Here is a 20901-nt window from a genome sequence, read left to right as displayed (position 1 = left end):
GATGCCAAATTGTGTTGGTTTGTCTTTGTGACGCCAGTTCTTACAAGGGAGTTTCAACTTAATTTTACACTTGCAAGAGAGAGAACTAAATTGTAAGTACTGGACATTCTTTACTGGGCAGGAGATTCCTCCCCCTGCGGACGAGTGTGTTCGTATCAATATAGGTGCCAGCCAAGGCGGTTCTCGCAGCCTCGAGGTCAACAATTGGCGTATCTCTGTTTACAGCCATCCAGGGTCACAGCAGCCAGCATATCCGGGCCTTCTGTTCAAGGCTTTTACTGCTCTGTGTGCCCTGCATGCTCCAGGCAAGCAAAGATGGATGTTACAGGGGGGTTCCTGTCTGGCTACACGCGCCTACACACAAAATGCATTTCAAAATAGCGTGTCCACACTGAGTGTACTGTGAATCGCATTTAAGGCTGGCTGGAACCAGTTCCGGCAGGGCACCAGGTCAGGACTTAGCCTCAGGCAACAGCCACACAAGATAATTGAGGTCTGTGCTTAAAGGTGCCCTCCCCCCCCCCCCCCCCCCCCCCCCCCCCCGGACAGCTGGTTCTCAGGTTTCCCTGCTTGCTTGTCTACCTCGATGAGGGACACCAAAGCATTTTGTCTCTGCGTGCTCTGGTTACCCTCACTCAGGACATCACAGCACTCTGCAACATGGAGCCAGAGCTGCCCTTGGGCACTTTTGGGCTTCTCTTGGGAGCGTTGCTGTGAGCCTGGCTGTCCTTGCTGCAGGTGCCATCCGGGAGGTCCATCGGGGGGTTGTCAGTATCCAGGAGGCCCTGCAGGAGAGCTTCCACCCTGAGGAGCACTAAGAGCCTCCCTGGTGTGCCCCACTGGGGGCTTGTGCCTCATGTCCTTCCACTTTACCCCCCCCCCCCCCTTCCTGATGTGGAATAAAATACACGTTTTTTCATAAACACGAACTGCCTTTTATTTAACAAAACTGGGGGGGGGGGGGGGTGAAACTCTGAGACTGGGGAAAGGAGGCGGGAGAGGGGAGGGGGAAACCTGGAAGGGGGAAGAAGGGGGAGTGGAAGCTCAGGGGTGGGGGTCTCGCCGGGCCAACTGTCTCCTAGCACCGCAGATGCGGGGGCCTTGCTGTCCCTGGGGGGGGGGGGGGGGGGGTGGAGGAGGGGGAGGGAGAAGGTGGGAGGGGGAGGGGGAGTGGTAGCAGGGGAGGTAGCAGGTGCTGGAGCGGCAGGAGGCAGCACACTCTGCACCAGGGCCTGCAGGTGTTGGCAAATGTCACGGCCCTGGGCAAGCTGCTCCCGCCGGAGCTCCAGGTTTTCTTGCACCCAGTTCTGGAGGCTGTGGTGCAGGTCTCTCAGTGCCCCCAGGTGCTGCTGTCGGTACCCCTGCACTGCATGGGTGGTCCTGCGGAGCCCTTGGGTGCGGGAGCATGTCCCAGGCGGGGTGGTGCACCCTGCACGCGCAGCTGCTGTGGCTGTGGAGAAAGAAGAGAAGTGGTCAGTTCTCCCTGGGGGGACAGTGAGTGAAGCCCAGCCTCCCTCTGCGAGGTGAGGATGACTGTGCCCTGCACCATCAGAGCCGTTGTGCTTGCACAGAGGCCACGGTCGGAATGGCCAGCTATCCCTGGGAGTGGGAGCTGCCCCGAGACCGCACCCATGCCCCTGTGCTGTGTATAGTGTGGGTTAGGTGGGGGGGAGATGTCCCCTGCCTCTGTGTTGTCAAAGTCAGACAGGACTCACAGATTTGTCAGACCGCTCGGTTTATTAGCAAAGCTCTGCTAAAATGCATGGAGAAAATGTGAGTACCATACAAGGTTCAAACCCCTTGATTTATACAGTCAAAAGAGAGCCAAAATTAACAGGATTAAAAGGGGGGCAAAACTTCACATAATTAGTGTGAGGCTACTCAAGTATTCTTCATTTCCACATCAAGCACACAGCAATCTCCTGTCCAATTGCTTGGTTATCTCAATTGTTTTCTCCCTAACACCTAATGTTCCTTTTCCTATTAACTCTGGCTAGCACTTTGTAATCTGCATTCCTACAAACAACATTAACATACTTTTCTTCTTCCTGTTCAGAGACAAACAGTATTCCTTCAACTTATTCAATTATTACAGCATAATTCATCTTTCTCTTATAGTATAATTCTTTCTACTTTCACAATCCCTCCTTTTGGTCAAGCCACGCCTATGACCAACAATTACTGGGTTCCATACATTAACCGTTCTTTGTCTCTGTTCATCAGTGATATTTAAAATCATCAGATTAGCACTCTGGTGAGGGGATATGTCTGTGACATGTCTTGTACAGTTTTGGATACCACAGGAGATTAACTGAAAACATACAAACATCATTAAGATCCCAAATAGAATAGTCAGGGCTCCCTGAAACAACCAGTTTCCTATGCCAGAGAAATTGGACAAGTTACTTAGCCATTTCCACAGGGAACTTGGCTCTTTGTGGGGAAGGTATGCAATCTGTTCCAAGTGGCTAGCGCGATCTATTACATCATTGGTGTTGTCAGGTGTGTATATATACACACAACATTCTTTGCCAATGAGAGCACAGGTCCCTCCTTTTTCGCCTAAAATTACGGAGGCGTTCTCGTGGGAAGGACTCTAACACTCAGAATTGTGGGAAGAGTCGGGTGGGATAACAGATACCTGACCAGTTAACTGGTAACGCAGTATAGGCTTTTGTCCCGCAGACCCACTCATGCCCTATCAAAGCTGGGAAGGGTCAGTTGCACCCCTTTGCCATATAGGTGTCTATGAAGGAGGAGTAATATCCCATGAAGGGCACATGGTGATTCTCCTTACGGGGACTGGTGTTATTTGCATGGCGTTAAAGATTGTACTGTTCTCACTAGGGTGGCTGTAGGGGGAGCAGGAGAGTGATTTCCCTGTTTGATCCCAGTTTGAGAGAAAATTCATATCCCCGTACCCAGTTCGTCATTCTCCAATCTTGTTTGAATAATCCCACACACCATTGGTTACAATATGCTGGAGACAACTGCTCCTCCCCAGATTCAGCCCCGTCCCATTACACACCCAACACCAGTGACCTTTTCCCTCCTCCACACTTATCCATTTAGATACATTTATTCCCACTGCTTCCCAAGTGTCATTACTGTTCCATGTCTTGTTAAACAGATGAGGTCCTCTGGTGAGGCCTGGGGAATTAAGTGGGATTGCCAAGACAGGAACCAGCTTGTGAGTGGGCTGGGATGTGGCTGCAGACCCAGCAATTAGAGATATTAAGGGTCTGAGTGATCCATACTTGCTGGTGGACAAAAGAATTGTCATTGTGGATTCCCCAGACCTTAAGACACCAGTGGCCGAGGAACAGGCCCCACCAGAGGCACATGTTGAAGGCAAGACCCTTTTTGGTTCTGACAACCTCAGCTGAGGGAACCGTAGTCACGGTTTTATGTCCACCAGGCAGCAGGCGCTAGGCTCACTACTGCTTCTTCTTGGGCCTTGCTTTTGGTTGTCGTCTGCTTCAGGCAACCCTTACGTGAACGTAGGTTGTAAGGTATTGCAGGCTGTTCCTCTACATCTTCTTCTGGAGTCAAAATTGACTCTGCATGGTCCTGAAGTGATGACTGGTCTGCTGGGGGTGGTGCCTTCTTATACTGCGAAGCATGTATCCATGCTGCTATGCCGGATAGCTTAACAGCCATCTGGGTAATGAGCAGCACCTGATGCGGGCCCTTCCACTGGGGTTCCAAGGCGAGTTTGATGGTGATGTCGTATGTAGACCTAATCACCTGTCTCGAGAGTGTGGCAGGCATCCGAGGTGGGTTCCGTCAGCCAGGCAGCTTGAACCTGTGAATGGAAGGGACTTACAGCTTGCATTAGTCCCTTGCAGTACTGAAGGAGTATACTGTGAGTCAAGTTCAAGTCTGAGACTGGAGTAATGGTAGCCATTGTTTTCATAGGGCGCCCCATAACAATTTCAAAAGGACTTAATTTATGTCTTTGGGATGGGGTGGATTGAATTTCCATAAGGGCCAACGGTAAGGCTGCTGGCCAGCTTAACCCTGCAGAGTCACAAATTTTTGAAAGCTTAATTTTTTTTCACACCACTTCGTTTTTCAACTGCACCTGTGCTCTGTGGTTGGTAGGGACAGTGCAGCAGGTGCGTGACATGTAATACACGATCCAGGTGCTGAACAAGTTGTCCAGTGAAATGTGTACCCCGGTCACTGGACAGAGTGGCAGGAATTCCTTTGGCAGGCATAATATGATTTAACAAACATTTGGCAACAGACAGTGAATCAGCTTTGTGACGAGGAAAGGTTTCAATCCAATTCGAAAATAAACATAACATAACCAAAATGACTTAGGTATTTGTACAGAACCCTTGAGCTACCTTTACAGGTTTGCCAATATTGTAGCTTTGGCAAGTGGTACAGGCGGCACAGTGGCGGGCTGCAAAACAGCTGAAATGTGGGGGCTTACCATCCTGCCTTAGTTACAGCAGAGACCATCCCCTCCTTTTCGACATGCAAAACATCGTGAAGCAGGGTGGCCAGAGAGGGGTAGAGTGAAAAGGGGACCACAAAGGCACCAGTAGGCGAGCACCAAAGGGAATCATAGAATCATAGGACTGGAAGGGACCTCGAGAGGTCATCAAGTCCAGCCCCCCGCCCTCAAGGCAGGACCAAGCTCCGTCTACACCATCCCTGACAGATGTCTATCTAACCTGTTCTTAAATATCTCCAGAGAGGGAGATTCCACCACCTCCCTTGGCAATTTATTCCAATATTTGACCACCCTGACAGTTAGGATTTTTTTCCTAATGTCCAATCTAAACCTCCCCTGCTGCACTTTAAGCCCATTACTTAATGGCTTAAGTATAGAGAGCAACCCTGGGCGATCCAGGAGTCTTGGAGCAGGGTGACTTTAGAAAGGGACTGCGGTGGTACAGAAACAGAAAGGGAACCGAGAAACGCACCTGGGGAAGGTTCTATGGCAGCATTACCCTTAGCAACATCAGTATCTGCTGTGGAGTGGCCAGGGCACTTAACAATAGCTAATGCAGATGGGAGTGCATACAGGAGAGCAGCAATGTAGGGGGCCATTCTTGATAGGGGTACCAGCAGAGGTAAGGGAACCTCGAGCTTGCCAGAGGGTGCCAAAGTCATGGACAACCCCAAAAGCGTAACGAGAATCAGTATAAATAGTGGCGGAGCGTCCCTCAGCCAGAAAGCAAGCGCGGGTTAGGGCAACTAGTTCAGCGACTTGCGCTGTCACAGAAGGTAATGGTGCAGCTTCTAGGGTTTCAGAGAGTGATACCCCAGCATATCCTGCAAGGAGATGACCTTGTCTATCTCGAAAGCAGGAACCGTCAGTGAATAACACAAGGTCGGAGTTAAGAGAGAGGGATATCAGAAAGGTCGGGGCATGGGACGGTGACAGCAGAGACACTTGCAAGGCAGTCGTGGGGTTCACCGTCATTAGACAGAGGAAGGAGAGTGGCAGGTTCAACTGAGAACAGCACTTTATGGTGATATGCAGAAGCCGAAAGCAGTAAAAGTGAGGCGGGCGGAGGAAAGGTGAGCTGTATTATGTTGTAGCAGGAGAGTTTCTATAGAGTGAGGGACCATGAGAGAAACAGGAGAGTGGAGGACAAGGGACTCAGACATTTCAATTAGGCATGCCGCGGCAGCCACAGTGCGCAGACAGGGGGGTAGACCTTGGGCAACAGGATCCAAGGTGGCAGAGAAATAAGCTACTGGACGATTTTTGCCACCACGCTCCTGAGTAAGAGCCCCAAGTGCACAACCAGATTGCTCATGGCAGAAAAGGGTAAAAGGCTTACAGTAGTTAGGTAACCCTAAGGTGGGGGCAGTGAGAAGCACTAGAGAGTCAGTTTTTCTTGGTACCCTCCCCATTCCCGGTACTGTCTGCCCTGCCCTGAATAATGCTGTATTTGCAGAGCCATTAACTTTTGTGAGGACTGCTTCTCTTTCTTTTAGAGTGCAGTGGCAATGCTCTGCCACTGCTTGCAATTTGTCCATGGTCTTGGCCTCCCATCCAACACTTATTTGCTTTAACATACTGCTAATAGCAGATAGAGGCTATTAACAAACGCATGCGCCAGGGCGCCCTGTCCATTTTCACCTGGTCGCTATATACCAGAATGTTGCAGGAAAAAAAAAACCAAACCCATCAGTCAGTCTGTGTGATAGTTGCCCCGGGTTTTCTGTCTGTTGCTGTTTACAGCAATGTATGGCCATCCAGTTGTTTTTTTTTTTTTTTTTTGGCTCGCTAGGGCGAAAGTAGCTTACACAGTTGCAGGAGGTCTGCCTCAGAGAGTTCGTAGGCGTTTCACACTAGCAAAAATTCCTCTGCAAATTTGGTAGGGTTTTCCTGGGGCTTTGGAAAACCTTTTACAATTGAGTGGAGCTCCGTGTGGGTCCAGGGTTTATAGCTCCAAGTGGGACCGGTCTGAGTCTTCTTGGAGGACGGGGTAAAGGGAAGCGCTCGGTCTGGTGGTGGGAGAGGAGGTTTCCAATAAAGCTTTTTACTTATTATTAGAATTTTAAGGGAGGCGAGCTTCGATTCAGTCCATCTAAGATTTGCCTCGTCCCACCACTGCATGAAGCAATCTACCTCTCCTCTACCCAATTTAGTTTTTGGGAAGGCCAGGTTTGTCTTTTAAGACATCCACTTGGTCTTTGTTCCAAGATCCTAACAGTGGCCACTGAGTTTTGGATCCCCCCAGAGTCAATCTAGATCATTTTTCCAGAAATTTACAGGAGTCCGGACCCTTCTAAAATATATAAACTGAGCCAGGGTCCCTTTAGGGAACTATCCCTGTTTAGACGTCTAGTTACCCGTACAGGAGGACTTCATACACCAATCACACAAGGAGGAAATTCGGGTTCGTCAGAGCGGTGCCCAGTGCAACACACAAAAGAAGCCCACAGGCTACTGCCTCAATCGCCCTTGCGTTCACTCCAAGGATTTTATCCAAGGTGCGGTGCGGCTGCGATTGTGCAGATTCCAGTCACACAGACCGTAGGGACAGGAGCCCCTTGGTCGGCCAGTCCCCGGGCAGGGATGGCTCCCAGACTCACTCACACCACAGGGAAGACGGATAGACACAGAGACAAGACAGTCCTCAGTCCGGACAAAATAATTACCTGACCAGAGTCCTGATGTTAGATCCCGGATCCCTACCAGAACAGAGCGGGAACCAACAGGTTCGATGGCGTAGACTTCGCTGTGGCTGTGCATCTTTCCATTCTGGCAGAGGACCGCTCAGGCCAAATGCCCAGGTGCCGGCTACCACGGTCATCCTGCAAGACAGTCAGGGATCACAGAGCCTCAGCGAAGACGGTTGCCATCTCAGTGGGACCTCCAAATTGTCAAAGTCAGACAGGACTCACAGATTTGTCAGACCGCTCGGTTTATTAACAAAGCTCTGCTAAAATGCATGGAGAAAATGTGAGTACCATACAAGGTTCAAACCCCTTGATTTATACAGTCAAAAGAAAGCAAAAATTAACAGGATTAAAAGGGGGGCAAAACTTCACATAATTAGTGTGAGGCTACTCAAGTATTCTTCATTTCCACATCAAGCACACAGCAATCTCCTGTCCAATTGCTTGGTTATCTCAATTGTTTTCTCCCTAACACCTAATGTTCCTTTTCCTATTAACTCTGGCTAGCACTTTGTAATCTGCATTCCTACAAACAACATTAACATACTTTTCTTCTTCCTGTTCAGAGACAAACAGTATTCCTTCAACTTATTCAATTATTGCAGCATAATTCATCTTTCTCTTATAGTATAATTCTTTCTACTTTCACAGTGTAGAATGGCCTTGTGGAGGGAGGGCGTCCTGCTGTTCCTTCCCCCCCCCCGGGGTCAGGAGCATTTCATGTCTCTTCACACGCGCGTGTGGCTAACAGGCCAAGGCCCCTGTGTGGCAGCCAGCTGGGGCCACGTGCCCAGGGGTGGCACAGTACATGCTCGCATGTGCACAGGTTGCTGCATGATCTGTGGTAAGCAAGGCCCATGCACGTGGTCCCTGGTCTCCCTCCCCACCCCCCAATAAGGGGACAGTGATGGCACTCACTTGTTGTTGCCTCCCCGGATGACACTGGTGATGGGTCTGCTGGGATGCCTCGGGGGTCCTGGCTGCATGGCACACTCCCTCTGGGCTCCTGCAATTCCTGGCGCTCCTGCTCCATGCCCTGGTCAGGGCCCCTCTGCTCCAGGACCGATGACCCCCGGGTGGCACGGACCGTCCGGCCCCCAGGATGCGGTCCAGGGTGTCAAAATAGGGGCAGGTGTCTGCCCCTCTTTGGGAGCTGCCCCCTGTGGCCCTGGGATAGGCCTGCCGCAGCTCCTTTATTTTCATGCGCACCTGCTCCTGGGTGCGCATGTGGCCTTTGGTGGCCAGGCTGTCAGCCATCTGCCTGTAGATGGCCGCGTTCCTGCGTCAATGAGGTCCACGATCTCCGCACTAGACCAGGAAGGCGCCCGCCCCGGCAGGCTCCTGGGAGCTGGGGGACTGGGCCCGGGGAGCAGTGGAGGGCTGGCTGCCTGGCTCATGGTGGGGCTACTGGGTCGGGGCAGCGACTGCTGGCTCTGTGCTGGCAGGCCTGGTGCTGGCACAGGCACTGTGGCCAGACTCTACCCCTTTAAGGGCTCTGGGGCTGGGGGAGAGGAGAGGAAATTTCCTGGTTGTGCCCAGAGTGGCCACCAGGGCTCCCTGGGAAGGGCTGGAGGCCCCCTATTTTGAAATAAGCATCTACACAGCACTTATTTCAAATTAGCTATTTCGAATTTGGCGTTACTCCTCGTAGAATGAGGTTTACCTAATTCAAAATAAGGGCTCTGCTATTTCGATTTAATTTCAAAATAGCGGTTTGGCTGTGTAGATGCTAGGAAAGTTATTTTGAAATAAGGGCTGTTATTTTGAAATAACTTTGCTGTTTAGACATACCCTTAGATGGCTCTCCATTAAGCCATATAACTGTGAGTGCCTCCCAATCTTTAATGCATTGAGCCTCACCTCACCCTTGTGAGGTGCTCTAATTTCTGTTTTTTTAATAGATGGGGAACTGAGGCAGAAAGTATGTTACTTGCCCAGAATCGCCCAGGAAGTCTGTGGTGGAGCAGGGACCAGAATCCAGATCTCCCAAAGTCTGGTCTAGTACCCTAACCACTAGACTATCCTCCTTGCCTGCATAAAAGCTTGAAAGTGGAAGCAGACAGACCTGCAAGTAATGAGAGTCTTTAATTAGTTTCCTTAAGATATTAGAGCAGGGTGAGCACAAGCTATCAAATAGTGCTCTCGACAGCTAGTCCTGTGCCTTAACTACAAAACCATCCTCCTTCTCCTTCAGTGTAGTGTGATGAATTTTGAAACAATAAGAATACATCTTTGTCTTTTACTTAACTAAAGAACTGGGAGGTTTGAAATGAAATGGCAGGGGGCAAGGACCTAGCAGCCTTTAGTGTTCTTGTGAAAATGCTGGCAGTCCAGCTGGGACATATTAACAATATGTGGAAGATTCTCAGAATCCATGACACACAGCATGGATTGCAACCTGGCACAGATTTTCAGATGGCAATAAAGCTGCTTCTAAATCTTGCCCCCCCCCCCCCCCCCCCCCCCGGCCTTTTTGAGTTCCATATTAAAGATGACACAGATTAGAAGAAACTGGAAAAACAGAATTTCAATAAAAAGAAAATCACCAGAATGGGGAATCTAATGGCTGAAATTTATAATCGTGTTCTATATTTAATGCTTTTTGTCAAAAGCAAAATAAAAAAAATCATCTCTAGTAACATCGATACATCTAACTTGATTGTGTTTATTTAAATGATCTGTCCTAGTTAAAAATAAGACTTGACTAAAGAATACCTTGAGGGGAATGGAAATATGAAAGTATGATTTTGCAGGTGAAATAGCTTATGGTTTTTATTTACAAGCTGGTTATCTGATATTAAATATGGGAATAATATAAATGGTTCAATGTGATATAAAGGTGTGATGAAGTGGGAATTGTGTTCACTCTGCTGGCTTTATGTTGTATGTGATTCCTAATGTCCTGTGCTGTTCTGTAGTAACTGTGTGTGTGCCTCAGTTTCCTTGGGCACTCCGCTGTTGTCCGGCTGGGGATGGGAGTTTTGAGTGAGACTCACTGAGGGAAGGCTGCCCAGCCCAGAACATATGCAGTGGCTCAGGGTGTCTTGCAACCTGAGCCTAGGTGGGAGAGTCAATCAGGTGACACCTTTTGCGCTTAGAAGCTGAACAAAGGAGGAGATGGGGCTGGGACTGGTTGCTGGGTGTGTGTGTGTTAGCCTCCGCTGGGTTAGGATGCAGGGAAGCTAGCTGGCTTGGGGGACAGGGAGGGGGCCCAGAGCCCTGGCACTGGGCCCCCCATCCCCAAGATGGATTGTACTGACTGCTCCTGGTTCCTGTGCTAACAAGTCTGTTCTACGCTGTATCTTTGGGAACCAATAAACCTTCTGTTCTACCTCCCGGCTGAGAGTCACATCTGGCTGCGGATGGGGGCGCAGGGCACCTCGGTGACAAAGGGAATATTAGTCTGTGACTTAGAACAGCTTCTGAGTGTGGCTCAGTCAAAGGAAAGCTTTCTTCTTACTCCCTTGGTTCATTTGCTTTATATGGGCCATAGTTTTGAGTCTTAAATTAGATAGTGTACATGTACAGTAAGTTCATCTCTGGAACGGGCTGCGCTAATTAGTTAAATCTATTTGGCCACCAATTTGTAGCTCCAGTGCAATTTGTCTTTGCAATTGATCTCTCTCTCTCTCTCTCTCTCTCTCTCTCTCAAATAGATGTCATGGATGTGGCATGGTCTCCTCATGATGCCTGGTTGGCTTCCTGCAGTGTGGATAATACTGTTGTCATCTGGAATGCTGTCAAATTCCCAGGTGGGAACTTTCAGCTATGCATATGCAAATATAATTCTCAGTGACAAAAAGTGACTTCCTTTAGTATCCGTGTCTTTCATGGACTATGAACAGGTAGGGTGCATTTTGGAGCTTGCGTCCTGCCTTTACTAAGTGACTAATACCTTGGAATCTGCTCAGCCGTTGTCATAGTTGTTGAAGTGGATCACAACACTGCAACAAAGAGCTGTAAAGTTCAGATTGTACTGCTAATTTTGCATAAACATCACAGTCACTTGTATTATCTCTTTCGACTTGTTTTGAAAGATATATATTAAAAATCCTGAAGAAGTTATAGGAATTCCTTTTTTCCTGTGATCTGCTTTTGTACCTGCTCCCCCCCCCCCCCCTCTCTCTCACTCACTCACTCACTCTGTGGCTGGGCTGGAGCAGTGTCCCCTGCTGCAGGCAGGGGCTGCTCTAGCCTAAACCAGTTAACCTTTCATGTCTCTAGCAGCTGCCATCTTTGGAAGCCTCACTTTGAAATGGGTAGAAGAGTTATTGGGGAATCATAGGACTATAAGGGACCTCAAGAAGTTCTCTAGTCTAGTCCCCTAGGAATCTCCACTAGACTTTTTGTCTATAGTTAAGTAACCTTTTTAAGAGAAAGGTAGCATCCAGATGTTCTGTTAATTTTTTGCTGTCCACAGAAATTCTTGCTACTCTGAAGGGACACGCTGGTCTGGTGAAGGGATTGACCTGGGATCCTGTTGGGAAATATATAGCCTCTCAGGCTGATGACCGAAGCTTGAAGGTGTGGCGGACCATGGACTGGCAGTTAGAAACCACCATCACAAAACCATTTGATGAGGTATCTGTTGTGTTAATGCAGTGGTCACCAACCAGTAGATTGGGATCTACTGGTAGATCTTGGGGCCTCTGACAGGGGATCCTGACAGGTTTGGCTGGGGGGCTGTCTAGTGCTGGCGCTTCAGTTGCCTCTGGGATCCTCCTGCTTGTTGTGCAGAGTGGGAGAGGTGTGTGTGTGGGGGGCGGGGGGGCATTGATGCTACTCTGTACCCCTCCCCTGTACCCCATCGTCACAGAGTGAGGAGGGTGGAGCAGGGCCTGGGAGAAGGGGTGGGGCAGGGGTTTGCAGTAGATCCTGGATTAACTTAAATTCAGAAAGTGATCTTGTGCTTAAAAAGGTTGGAGACCACTGTGTTAAAGAATGCATAGTGGGACAAATGAAAGAAATCATAATACTTCTGATCTTCTTCAAAGCCCTGCACAAACATTAACTAATTAAACAGGATTGAAATGCTTGCAGTGTGGTTCGTGCCTGGTCTTATTAGGGATGTTAAGTAGCGGTTAATTAGCTAATCGAGTAGTCGATGAAATTTCCATCCATTACTTGATTAGTCAGTAAGTGGGGCACTCACTATCTCTGCTGTGGCTCTGCAGTTTAAATGTAGTAGGAGTTGGGCACGGAGGCAGCCCGACTCCTACTACATTTAAACTGCAGAGTCGCAGTGGGGTTAGCTCCTGGGGGTGGCGCGAGCCGGGACTGAACAGTCCCGGTTTGCGCCAGCTTCGGAACCGCTGTGGCTCTGCCTCCCCTGCACCATGGAGCCGGTGCTGGGGGGAACCTGCTTTTAAGTTGCTGCCACCCACCCCCCCCCAGCACCGGCTACTGCTCCCCCACCCTGCTGCCTCTGTATCAGAGGCAGCAAGTGGGGGGGAGCGAGTAGTGACTTGACTATCCAATAAGCCTAAGCTTATCGGGTAGTCTACTACTCTAGTCATTTACATCCCTAGGTCTTTTTCCACTTGAAGAGTTCCCAACTGTGCAAGCAGAGCTGGTGCTAGGCATAAGCAGATTAAGCAGTTGCTTAGAGCCTTGAGCAGCTCAAGGGGGCCCCCGAGTCACTCTTTTTATGTGAGTGTGGGCAAAAATATTCCTGATTTAAGGCCAACAAAGTGCTCGTACCACCTATGTGTACAATTAGCTTTCTGCTTCTCCTGTGACTTTCTGTCCAGAAAGGGGGTGTCAGGGCTGTTCCCCACTCTGGCACTCTCAAGTGCAGAAGATGGGGGCCTGCAAGAGACCTTAAATACCTTTCCTCTATAGGCTCTGCTTACAAAAATTCCCCCGTCACAGATTCTCTGACTTTTTGGGGGGTAGCTGCCACAACCAAGTGACATAGAAGAAAAACCCCTTTCTTCTCGAACCCAGGAAGAAAGCACTTGGACTTCTTCCAGAGGGTACCCACAAGCTCCTTTACCACAAGTGTTAGACCAGGACTGAATCCTGCTTATTGGGACACAGGTTCTACACCTGCACCATATCTGTATCACTGCGCACTAATCAAGTCAAACAAAAACAGCTAAAGCAATAACTGTTTTATTTAACAAAATACTAAATTTAGAAAGCAAACCTAAGATCCAGTTGTCACACATGAAGCCTGGCGTGGGGCCAGAACCCCAAACAGGAATGATTTAAGCAGTCCTACCACTGTCTTGATGTCCAGAGAAGAGAGGTAGGTGAACATCTCCAGGTTGAGGGAAAGGAACAAGCAGACATGGGACGGGGTTGCAGAGACCCAGGTAAGTGGACAGTCGTCTTGCTTCTAGTCTTCTTTTTCCTTTCTTCTCTACTTGACACGCCGTCCTGCGTGCGGTGTGTGGACCGGAGGACGAGATGGTGCGTATGCGTGTGTGACCGGCCCTGCTGCAGCCTCCTAACTAAAACAAATAAACCCTGAGCTAGCAGTCATTACGGCTGTGAAACTAGATTGCTACACCACAAAGGGTTGTCAGCAACCAGGCTGGCTTCTGCCCCAGACAGCCTACAAAGCCAAACAGCTTGCTAGCTGTCGCCCTAGCACCGGTGGGTTGTGCTGATGACGTGCACAGAGAGAGCCCTGAGGGGAGGGTGAACTCCCCTTATGAACCCCCTGGTTACTGGGCAGATTAGGGTTATGTAACCCATGGTGACTAGCAGGCTGGCTGCCATCTTGAAGAGGAAAACAAAATGGAGGACAAAAAAAAAAAAAACCCTGGCGCTTCTCCCCCAACACAAGAGAGCTTGAAAACAACTGCAGTCTCAGGTGTTTTGGGACTGGCTCTGTTCAATATCTTCATCAATGATTTAGATATTGGCATAGAGAGTACGCTTATTAAGTTTGCAGATGATACCAAGCTGGGAGGGGTTGTGACTGCTCTGGAGGATAGGGTCGTAATTCAAAATGATCTGGACAAACTGGAGAAATGGTCTGAGGTAAACAGGATGAAGTTTAATAAAGACAAATGCAAAGTGCTCCACTTAGGAAGGAACAATCAGTTTCACACATACAGAATGGGAAGCGACTGTCTAGGAAGGAGTACGGCAGAAAGGGACCTAGGGGTTATTGTGGACCACAAGCTGAATATGAGTCAACAGTGTGATGCTGTTGCAAAAAAAGCAAACATGATTCTGGGATGCATTAACAGGTGTGTTGTGAGCAAGACGCGAGAAGTCATTCTTCCGCTCTACTCTGCGCTGGTTAGGCCTCAGTTGGAGTACTGTGTCCAGTTCTGGGCACCGCATTTCAAGAAGGATGTGGAGAAATTGGAGAGGGTCCAGAGAAGAGCGACAAGAATGATTAAAGGTCTAGAGAACATGACCTATGGAGGAAGGCTGAAAGAATTGGGTTTGTTTAGTTTAGAAAAGAGAAGACTGAGGGGGGACATGATAGCTGTTTTCAGGTATCTAAAAGGGTGTCATGAGAAGGGAGAAAACTTGTTCATCTTGGCCTCTGAGGCTAGAACAAGAAGCAATGGGCTTAAACTGCAGCAAGGGAGGTTTAGGTTGGACATTAGGAAAAAGTTCCTAACTGTCAGGGAAGTCAAACACTGGAATAAATTGCCCAGGGAGGTTGTGGAATCCCCATCTGTGGAGATATTTAAGAGTAGGTTAGATAAATGTCTATCAGGGATGGTCTAGACTGTACTTGGTCCTGCCATGACGGCAGGGGACTGGACTCGATGACCTCTCGAGGTCCCTTCCAGTCCTAGTACTCTATAATTCTATGTAGCTGACCTCTTAGGCTGAGGTACACACAGACACCGACCCGCCGTGCGCCGCTGCGCCCCCCCCCCCCTCTTTCTTTGCAGAACACAAGACTCAAATCATCACCTTAAAATCACTTTTTGTTTTGTTAATTAAAAAAAAAAGCTATACTTGATAAAGCATACATGGTTGCTAGGTGTTAAGAGCAACTGAGTAAAACAAATTAAATCACAGAGAACATCTCTGGGTACGCTCTTAGATAGTGAATGGGGGAGGGAAGGCATAGATTCACACAGAGAAGTTTAACCAAACAACCAAAACAAAGAAAAATACCCTGATCGCTACTAAATACCCCCTTTCCCTCTACTCACGATTTATGCTGATCCGTACTTCAAGGCCCAGTTCACTCCCATGTCCAATATTTCTTATAGGCATGGTAATTCTGATTACTGGATCTGCTCTCTCCAGCCCTTTTCTTAGAAATCCCCACAAAGGAGCCGACAAGGTATCTGTATCCAAGTCAAATTTCAGCACTGTATCCCCATTGGTTCTTCTGGCCCCCTGCCAACATCTTTGCTAGCTACGTGAGTTTAACCCCTTAGTCACCATGTGATGGCCAGCAATCCTGTCCATTACAGTGGGCTTCAGCTATTTGGGAACAAAATAACGGAGTACAGACCATATGAACTTACCTTTGTGAATAGCCTGTTGTTATCCATATAATTGCTTCTCCCTTCACTTACCCTTGTAAACAGGCACATTATGCCATAGCTTCCCTCCAGCTGCCAGGTCTGGATAGAGCTGCCACTCAAACACATCAAGCCTGCTCCCCTGTTTACCAGGAGGTATCCTTCCCCCTGGAAACTTTGAATGCTGCCCATATAGGAGTACATAAACCAATAAACAAAACTGAGTCCTTGTATTTGTTGAAGTCCTAGCTTTTGCAGACTAATATTTGCATCTTACCAGCACTAAGGCTAAGTCTACACTGCCACTTGACTATGCTGCAACTTTCTGGCTCAGGCTCCCAATGGTGTTAGGTGGCTTACATTGAGCACTGGGAGAGCTTTCTCCCAACACTTGTGCCGTGGCCACGCTTTCACTTCACAGGTTTGTTTTATTTTTAGAAGTGTAGACAGAGCCTAAGCTTGTTATAGTATGACTGCCCAGGGCATTGTGTTGATGCTTGGTGTGTAGTTTTTAGGGTGGGTGGGGGGAACTTTTTTTGAGTCGGGGGCTGCTGACCCACAGAAAAATCAGTCAGGGGCCACACACAAGTGAGAAGGAAAACCAAAACAGAACACCACCAAAAAACTCACTGACCTGGCTCCCAACAAGTCCAGGCAAACCAGTGCTTCTGCTTCCACCCCGTGGGGGGGGGGCGGGAGGGGAGCTGCCGAGGTTTGGAGACTTGCCACGGGGCTGGAGTGCAAACATGGGCTCATATAAGCTGAGGGCTGGATCTGGCCCATGGGCATAAGTTTCTTTTAGGGGTTAGAGCAGGGGTGGGGAACCTCATGCCTGGGGGCCCAATGCAGCCCCTGGCTTGCCTGGATCTAGCCCCTGACTCTCAGGCCCCCACCCCCAAGCATTGGGGAGCCCTCACTGGCGCTCTAGTCCCTCTCCTGTCCCCATGCAGGGCTGGAGCACACACAATCTACTACGCTGGGCCCCCAGGGCAATGTGGAGATTGTCATTCTCCTTCTCAGTCAGGGGCCACATCAGTGAGGTTTGTTTGCTTCTCTCATGTGTGTCACCTGACTGATTTTTCTGTGGGTCAGTGGCCCCTGACCCCAAAAAGGTTCCCCACCCTGGGTTAGAGGTTGGGAAGTGTCTCCAGACAATTGAGATAAAGTAAGCAATAGGTGGGGGTGCTATTTCTCAGGTTTTTTTTAATTGCACTGATGCCTTTTTTGTTATTTTAAATAGGGTTCACATTCAAAATACTGCAGTTTTAGCTTTTTCAAATATCTTTGAAGATTAATCACAGACATAGTAAGTTTTTATCTATTGGCCTCTGTGCAGGATCCAAATGTAGTGTAGTGACTTCTGACTAGACTAGCATATCTGCTGTAAAAACATGAAGGTGAGTATGTGTGGGATTTTTGTCCTTCCCCTCCCTTTTTTTTCCCCCTCCTACACCAAAATCTGTATTGTTCGACTGGTTACTTTAGTCTTCCTTCCTAGTCAGTCAAAATTCTCTGGGTGCTAATGAGTGTTTTGTAGTAAGTTTGTAATGATGTGGCTAGCAATATTTTTCATAGTCGTTCATTTATGTTTAGCCATAAATGAGAGTCTGTGAAGTGGTGCGTTTGCAAAGTTGGGTCTGATAATCTGCAAGTGATGATGCAGCCATGTCACTAACTAGGATAGTGAATATTTGGTGTACGGTATTCTGTAGAATTCTGCATTCTTGCAAGTAATAAAAAAAAGTATTTGTAGGTGTTCTTTCCATGTCAAAAATTATGCTTGAGCCTCTTTTCAGTATGTCATTCCCCAGTTCTGCATCTCTTTTGACAATAACCAGATACTCCTATTCACTCTCTAGTAACTAGGGATATGTCTAGTAACTAGGGGTAGTTCACGAGGAGTAACGGTAGTTCGGAATAGGAAGCCTAGTCCGAACTACCTAGTCCGTGCCGCGTGTAGCCGCGCGGCATGGAGTCCGCACTAGCGGACATTTAAAAATGGCGGCGCCCGGCAAGATGCAAATGAAGCCCAGGAAATTCAAATCCCGGGCTTCATTTGCAACTCCGGTTGCCTACATTACCACTCTAGTTCGAACTAGGGTGGTAGTGTAGACATACGCTAGGTTACAGCCTGAGAAATCTATATGCAGTGATTTGGTTATCCGGCACCCTGTTAACCAGAAAACTTAGTTAACTGGCATTGCCCCCAGCCACAATACTGTCACATCTTCAGGCGTGCAGGCCTGGCTTGGTTTACCATGATTGGCTTAACGGTTTTTTATTTAAGAAGTACTAATCATCTTTAACTCAAAATAGAAATGCGAGACCAACTGCCTCACACTACAAAACTACCAATATTAAAAATCTGGGTTTTACTATTATTGTCCATTGGCTTTTCCTAGGTTAATGGGACCCTCAGATAACCGGAACGCCCTAATCCCCGAGCGTGCTGGATAACACAGGTTTTACTGTAGTTGGTTCAATCCGAGAACAATGAAACACTGTGAGAATTTAATGTACTGAAATATTACTGCTGAATTCGTGTTATACTCATGAAAGAAATGCATCACTGAGTTTGTAAAATCTTACTTTCCTTTTTCTGAATCATAAGAGCGGCCGTACTGGGTCAGACCAAAGGTCCATCTAGCCCGGTATCCTGTCTGCCGACAGCGGCCTCAAAAGTTGTCATGAATGCACTCTAGCCAATCAATCAAGGCCTCTTTTTAAAGGCCTAATCTGTTGTCCGTGTGTTTCTCCCCCCCCCCAGTGTGGAGGGACAACACACATTCTGCGTCTCAGCTGGTCACCTGATGGACACTATCTGGTTTCTGCTCATGCCATGAATAATTCTGGACCTACTGCTCAGATCATTGAGCGAGATGGATGGAAAACCAACATGGATTTTGTAGGGCACCGCAAGGCAGTGACAGTGGTGGTGAGTAAATTTCAAGGGTCTCCTTAAAGTATTTCTAAAAGCTAATATGCTTTTTTGATATTGTATGTGCAACAGAGGGAAGCAGCTGATATAGATAAATGTAAATATGATAAAGGTTAATAATTGAGATATGGAGGTTTAAAAAGTCTGTTCAAGGTAAGTGTAGACTTTCACCTGTACAATTCTTTTTTGTCAGTAGAAAAATGAGAGGAGAGGGGCAGGGTATGGAATGGATGGATAATAAGATACCTGGTTCAATCCAGCCTACTGCAGGAGTGGCCAAAAGCAGCTTCAGCGATTTGTTTGAAATCAGTCTGGTTCCAAGCAGACAGATGTTCACATCACAAAAAAACCAAAACAATAAAACCAATACAGTTTGCACTTGTCAGAGACACCAAAGATTGAATTGACACTGGAGATTAAAAGTACTGTGATCCATAAATGGTGTCCTGTGATGTTAAGGCTGAGATGCATTGAGTACGCAGCATAAGGAAACCTACCTTGCTTTTGTGTGTACAGGCAGTCCCCGGGTTACATGGATCCGACTTACATCGGATCCCTACTTACAAACGGAGTGAGGCAACCCCGCACTAGCTGCTGCCCCCCAGCAGACCAGGGAGACGCGGAGCGGCTTTTCTCAGCAGACACCTCAGCTTGAGAATAAAGGACTGAGGGAAGTGAGGTGTGGGAGAATAAAACTGAGCTCTGGAGAAATGTTTGGCTAGAGTTTCCCCTACAATATGTACCAGTTCCGACTTACATACAAATTCAACTTAAGAACAAACCTACAGTCCCTATCTTGTACGTAACCCGGGGACTGCCTGTACTGAACCTGTGGTGGGGACTTTGTTTGCAAGGTCCTTGGTGAGGATTGAATTAATGTAACCCCCTCCCCAACCTTCTAAAAAAATTCATTGATTGTAATTATATAATCATTTTTTTTGCCTTTCAGAAATTCAATCCAAAAATCTTCAAAAAGAAACAAAGGAATGGGAGCTCCACCAAGCCAAGCTGTCCCTACTGCTGCTGTGCTGTTGGCAGTAAGGATCGCTCTCTCTCCGTCTGGGCAAGTTTTTCCTTTTGTTGTATTCTTTGGCTGATGTGATCAGTTGGGCTGCTTGGACACTTTGCACAGAGATCAGGTGTACAGAATTAGGATCTTCCATTTAGATACAGGTTTTTATTGGCCACTCTGCCTGTCAGAGGATTGTAGAGAAACTCGGGACTGGAAGAAGTTTTTATTTGTTTGTTTGTTTATTTTTATTGTTTTGAATTACTTTAGAAACTAACAATGGAACATTTAAAATTCCATATGAAAATGTGATTATGTCCTTAACCATAGTTTCTAGTATATTCAGGTAAATCTCCCATGGATTTTTGGCAATTGTAAAGTTTGAAGTGATTTATTCTACATCAAGTTTGATGGACTGAGGTCTCTGCCAATGTTTGGGCTAGAACAAGGTCAGCCAGTGGTTTCCAACCTTTTTACGCCCAAGATCACTTTTTTTAAATGTCTGAACAAGCCAAGATCTACCGACCCATCCTTCCCCCAAGACCCCACCCCTTACTTGATGCCCCGCTCTCTCTCTTCTCCTCCTCTCCATCACTTGCTATCCCCAGCCCTTATACATGCTCAGGGTACGGACACGCTGCCGGGTTTTTTTCGATTCTTCTGTAGGAAGAGGTTTTTCCAACAATTGGCCTGTCTAGACTGGACCAAATGTCAGAAAAACCCCTTCTTTGAGAAGCCCCCTTTATTCCTTGTGTAACGAAGAATACAGGGGTTACCGAAAGAGCATGTTTGCTCTCCCGCTAAAAAAAGCGGAAGAACAAACATGTCCCTGGACGCGGAAGAGTTTTTCTGGGATACCTCTGGAATCTCGGAAAAACTCCTGCAGTCTAGCCGTACCCTCACTGGGTTGAGACAGGATGTGTAGGCTCTGGGGTGGGAATGAGGAATTTGGGTGTGGGAAGGGGTGAGAGGTGCAAGCTCTGGGAGGGAATTCGGATGCAGGAGGCGGTGGAGAAGGGGATGCTGGCTCGGGAAGGGGGCTCCAGGCTGGGGAGTGTTGGGGTCAGGCGGAGGGTTGTTGTGCTGAGCAAGCCACAGGCTTGTGGCTGTGAGGGTGCAGGAGTTTGGGTTGTGGTGTGTGAGGGGCTCAGGGCAGGGAGGTTGGGAATATGATGGCCTCAGGACACAGATTTGTGATGTGTGGATGGTGCAGGAGTGTTGTGGCAGAAGACTGAGGATGTGGGGATGCAGGAGTTTGGGGATGAGAGAGGCTCAGGGCAGGGGGTTCCAGTGTATGATAGGCTCAGATCTAGGGTCTGGGGGGAGGGTGTGCAGGAGTGTTACGATGCTGT

General features: G+C 48.1%; 1 protein-coding gene across 2 annotated transcripts in view; it reads left to right on the top strand.

Moving 5' to 3' along the window:
* LOC102449237 (protein HIRA-like) overlaps positions 1–20901 on the top strand; it is a 179704-nt gene that overhangs the window by 37114 nt on the left and 121689 nt on the right. For both annotated transcript variants that reach the window (XM_075918058.1, XM_075918057.1), the window contains exons 6-9: positions 10809–10904; positions 11573–11733; positions 18370–18537; positions 19490–19603. In XM_075918058.1, coding sequence (XP_075774173.1) covers positions 10809–10904; positions 11573–11733; positions 18370–18537; positions 19490–19603 — 539 coding nt within the window. The remainder of the gene's footprint in view (positions 1–10808; positions 10905–11572; positions 11734–18369; positions 18538–19489; positions 19604–20901) is intronic.

Source organism: Pelodiscus sinensis, unplaced genomic scaffold, assembly GCF_049634645.1.
Source record: "Pelodiscus sinensis isolate JC-2024 unplaced genomic scaffold, ASM4963464v1 ctg112, whole genome shotgun sequence".
Classification (NCBI taxonomy): domain Eukaryota; kingdom Metazoa; phylum Chordata; order Testudines; family Trionychidae; genus Pelodiscus; species Pelodiscus sinensis.
Note: the sequence above shows the minus strand (reverse complement) of the source record. Positions and strands in the feature narration are given on the sequence as shown.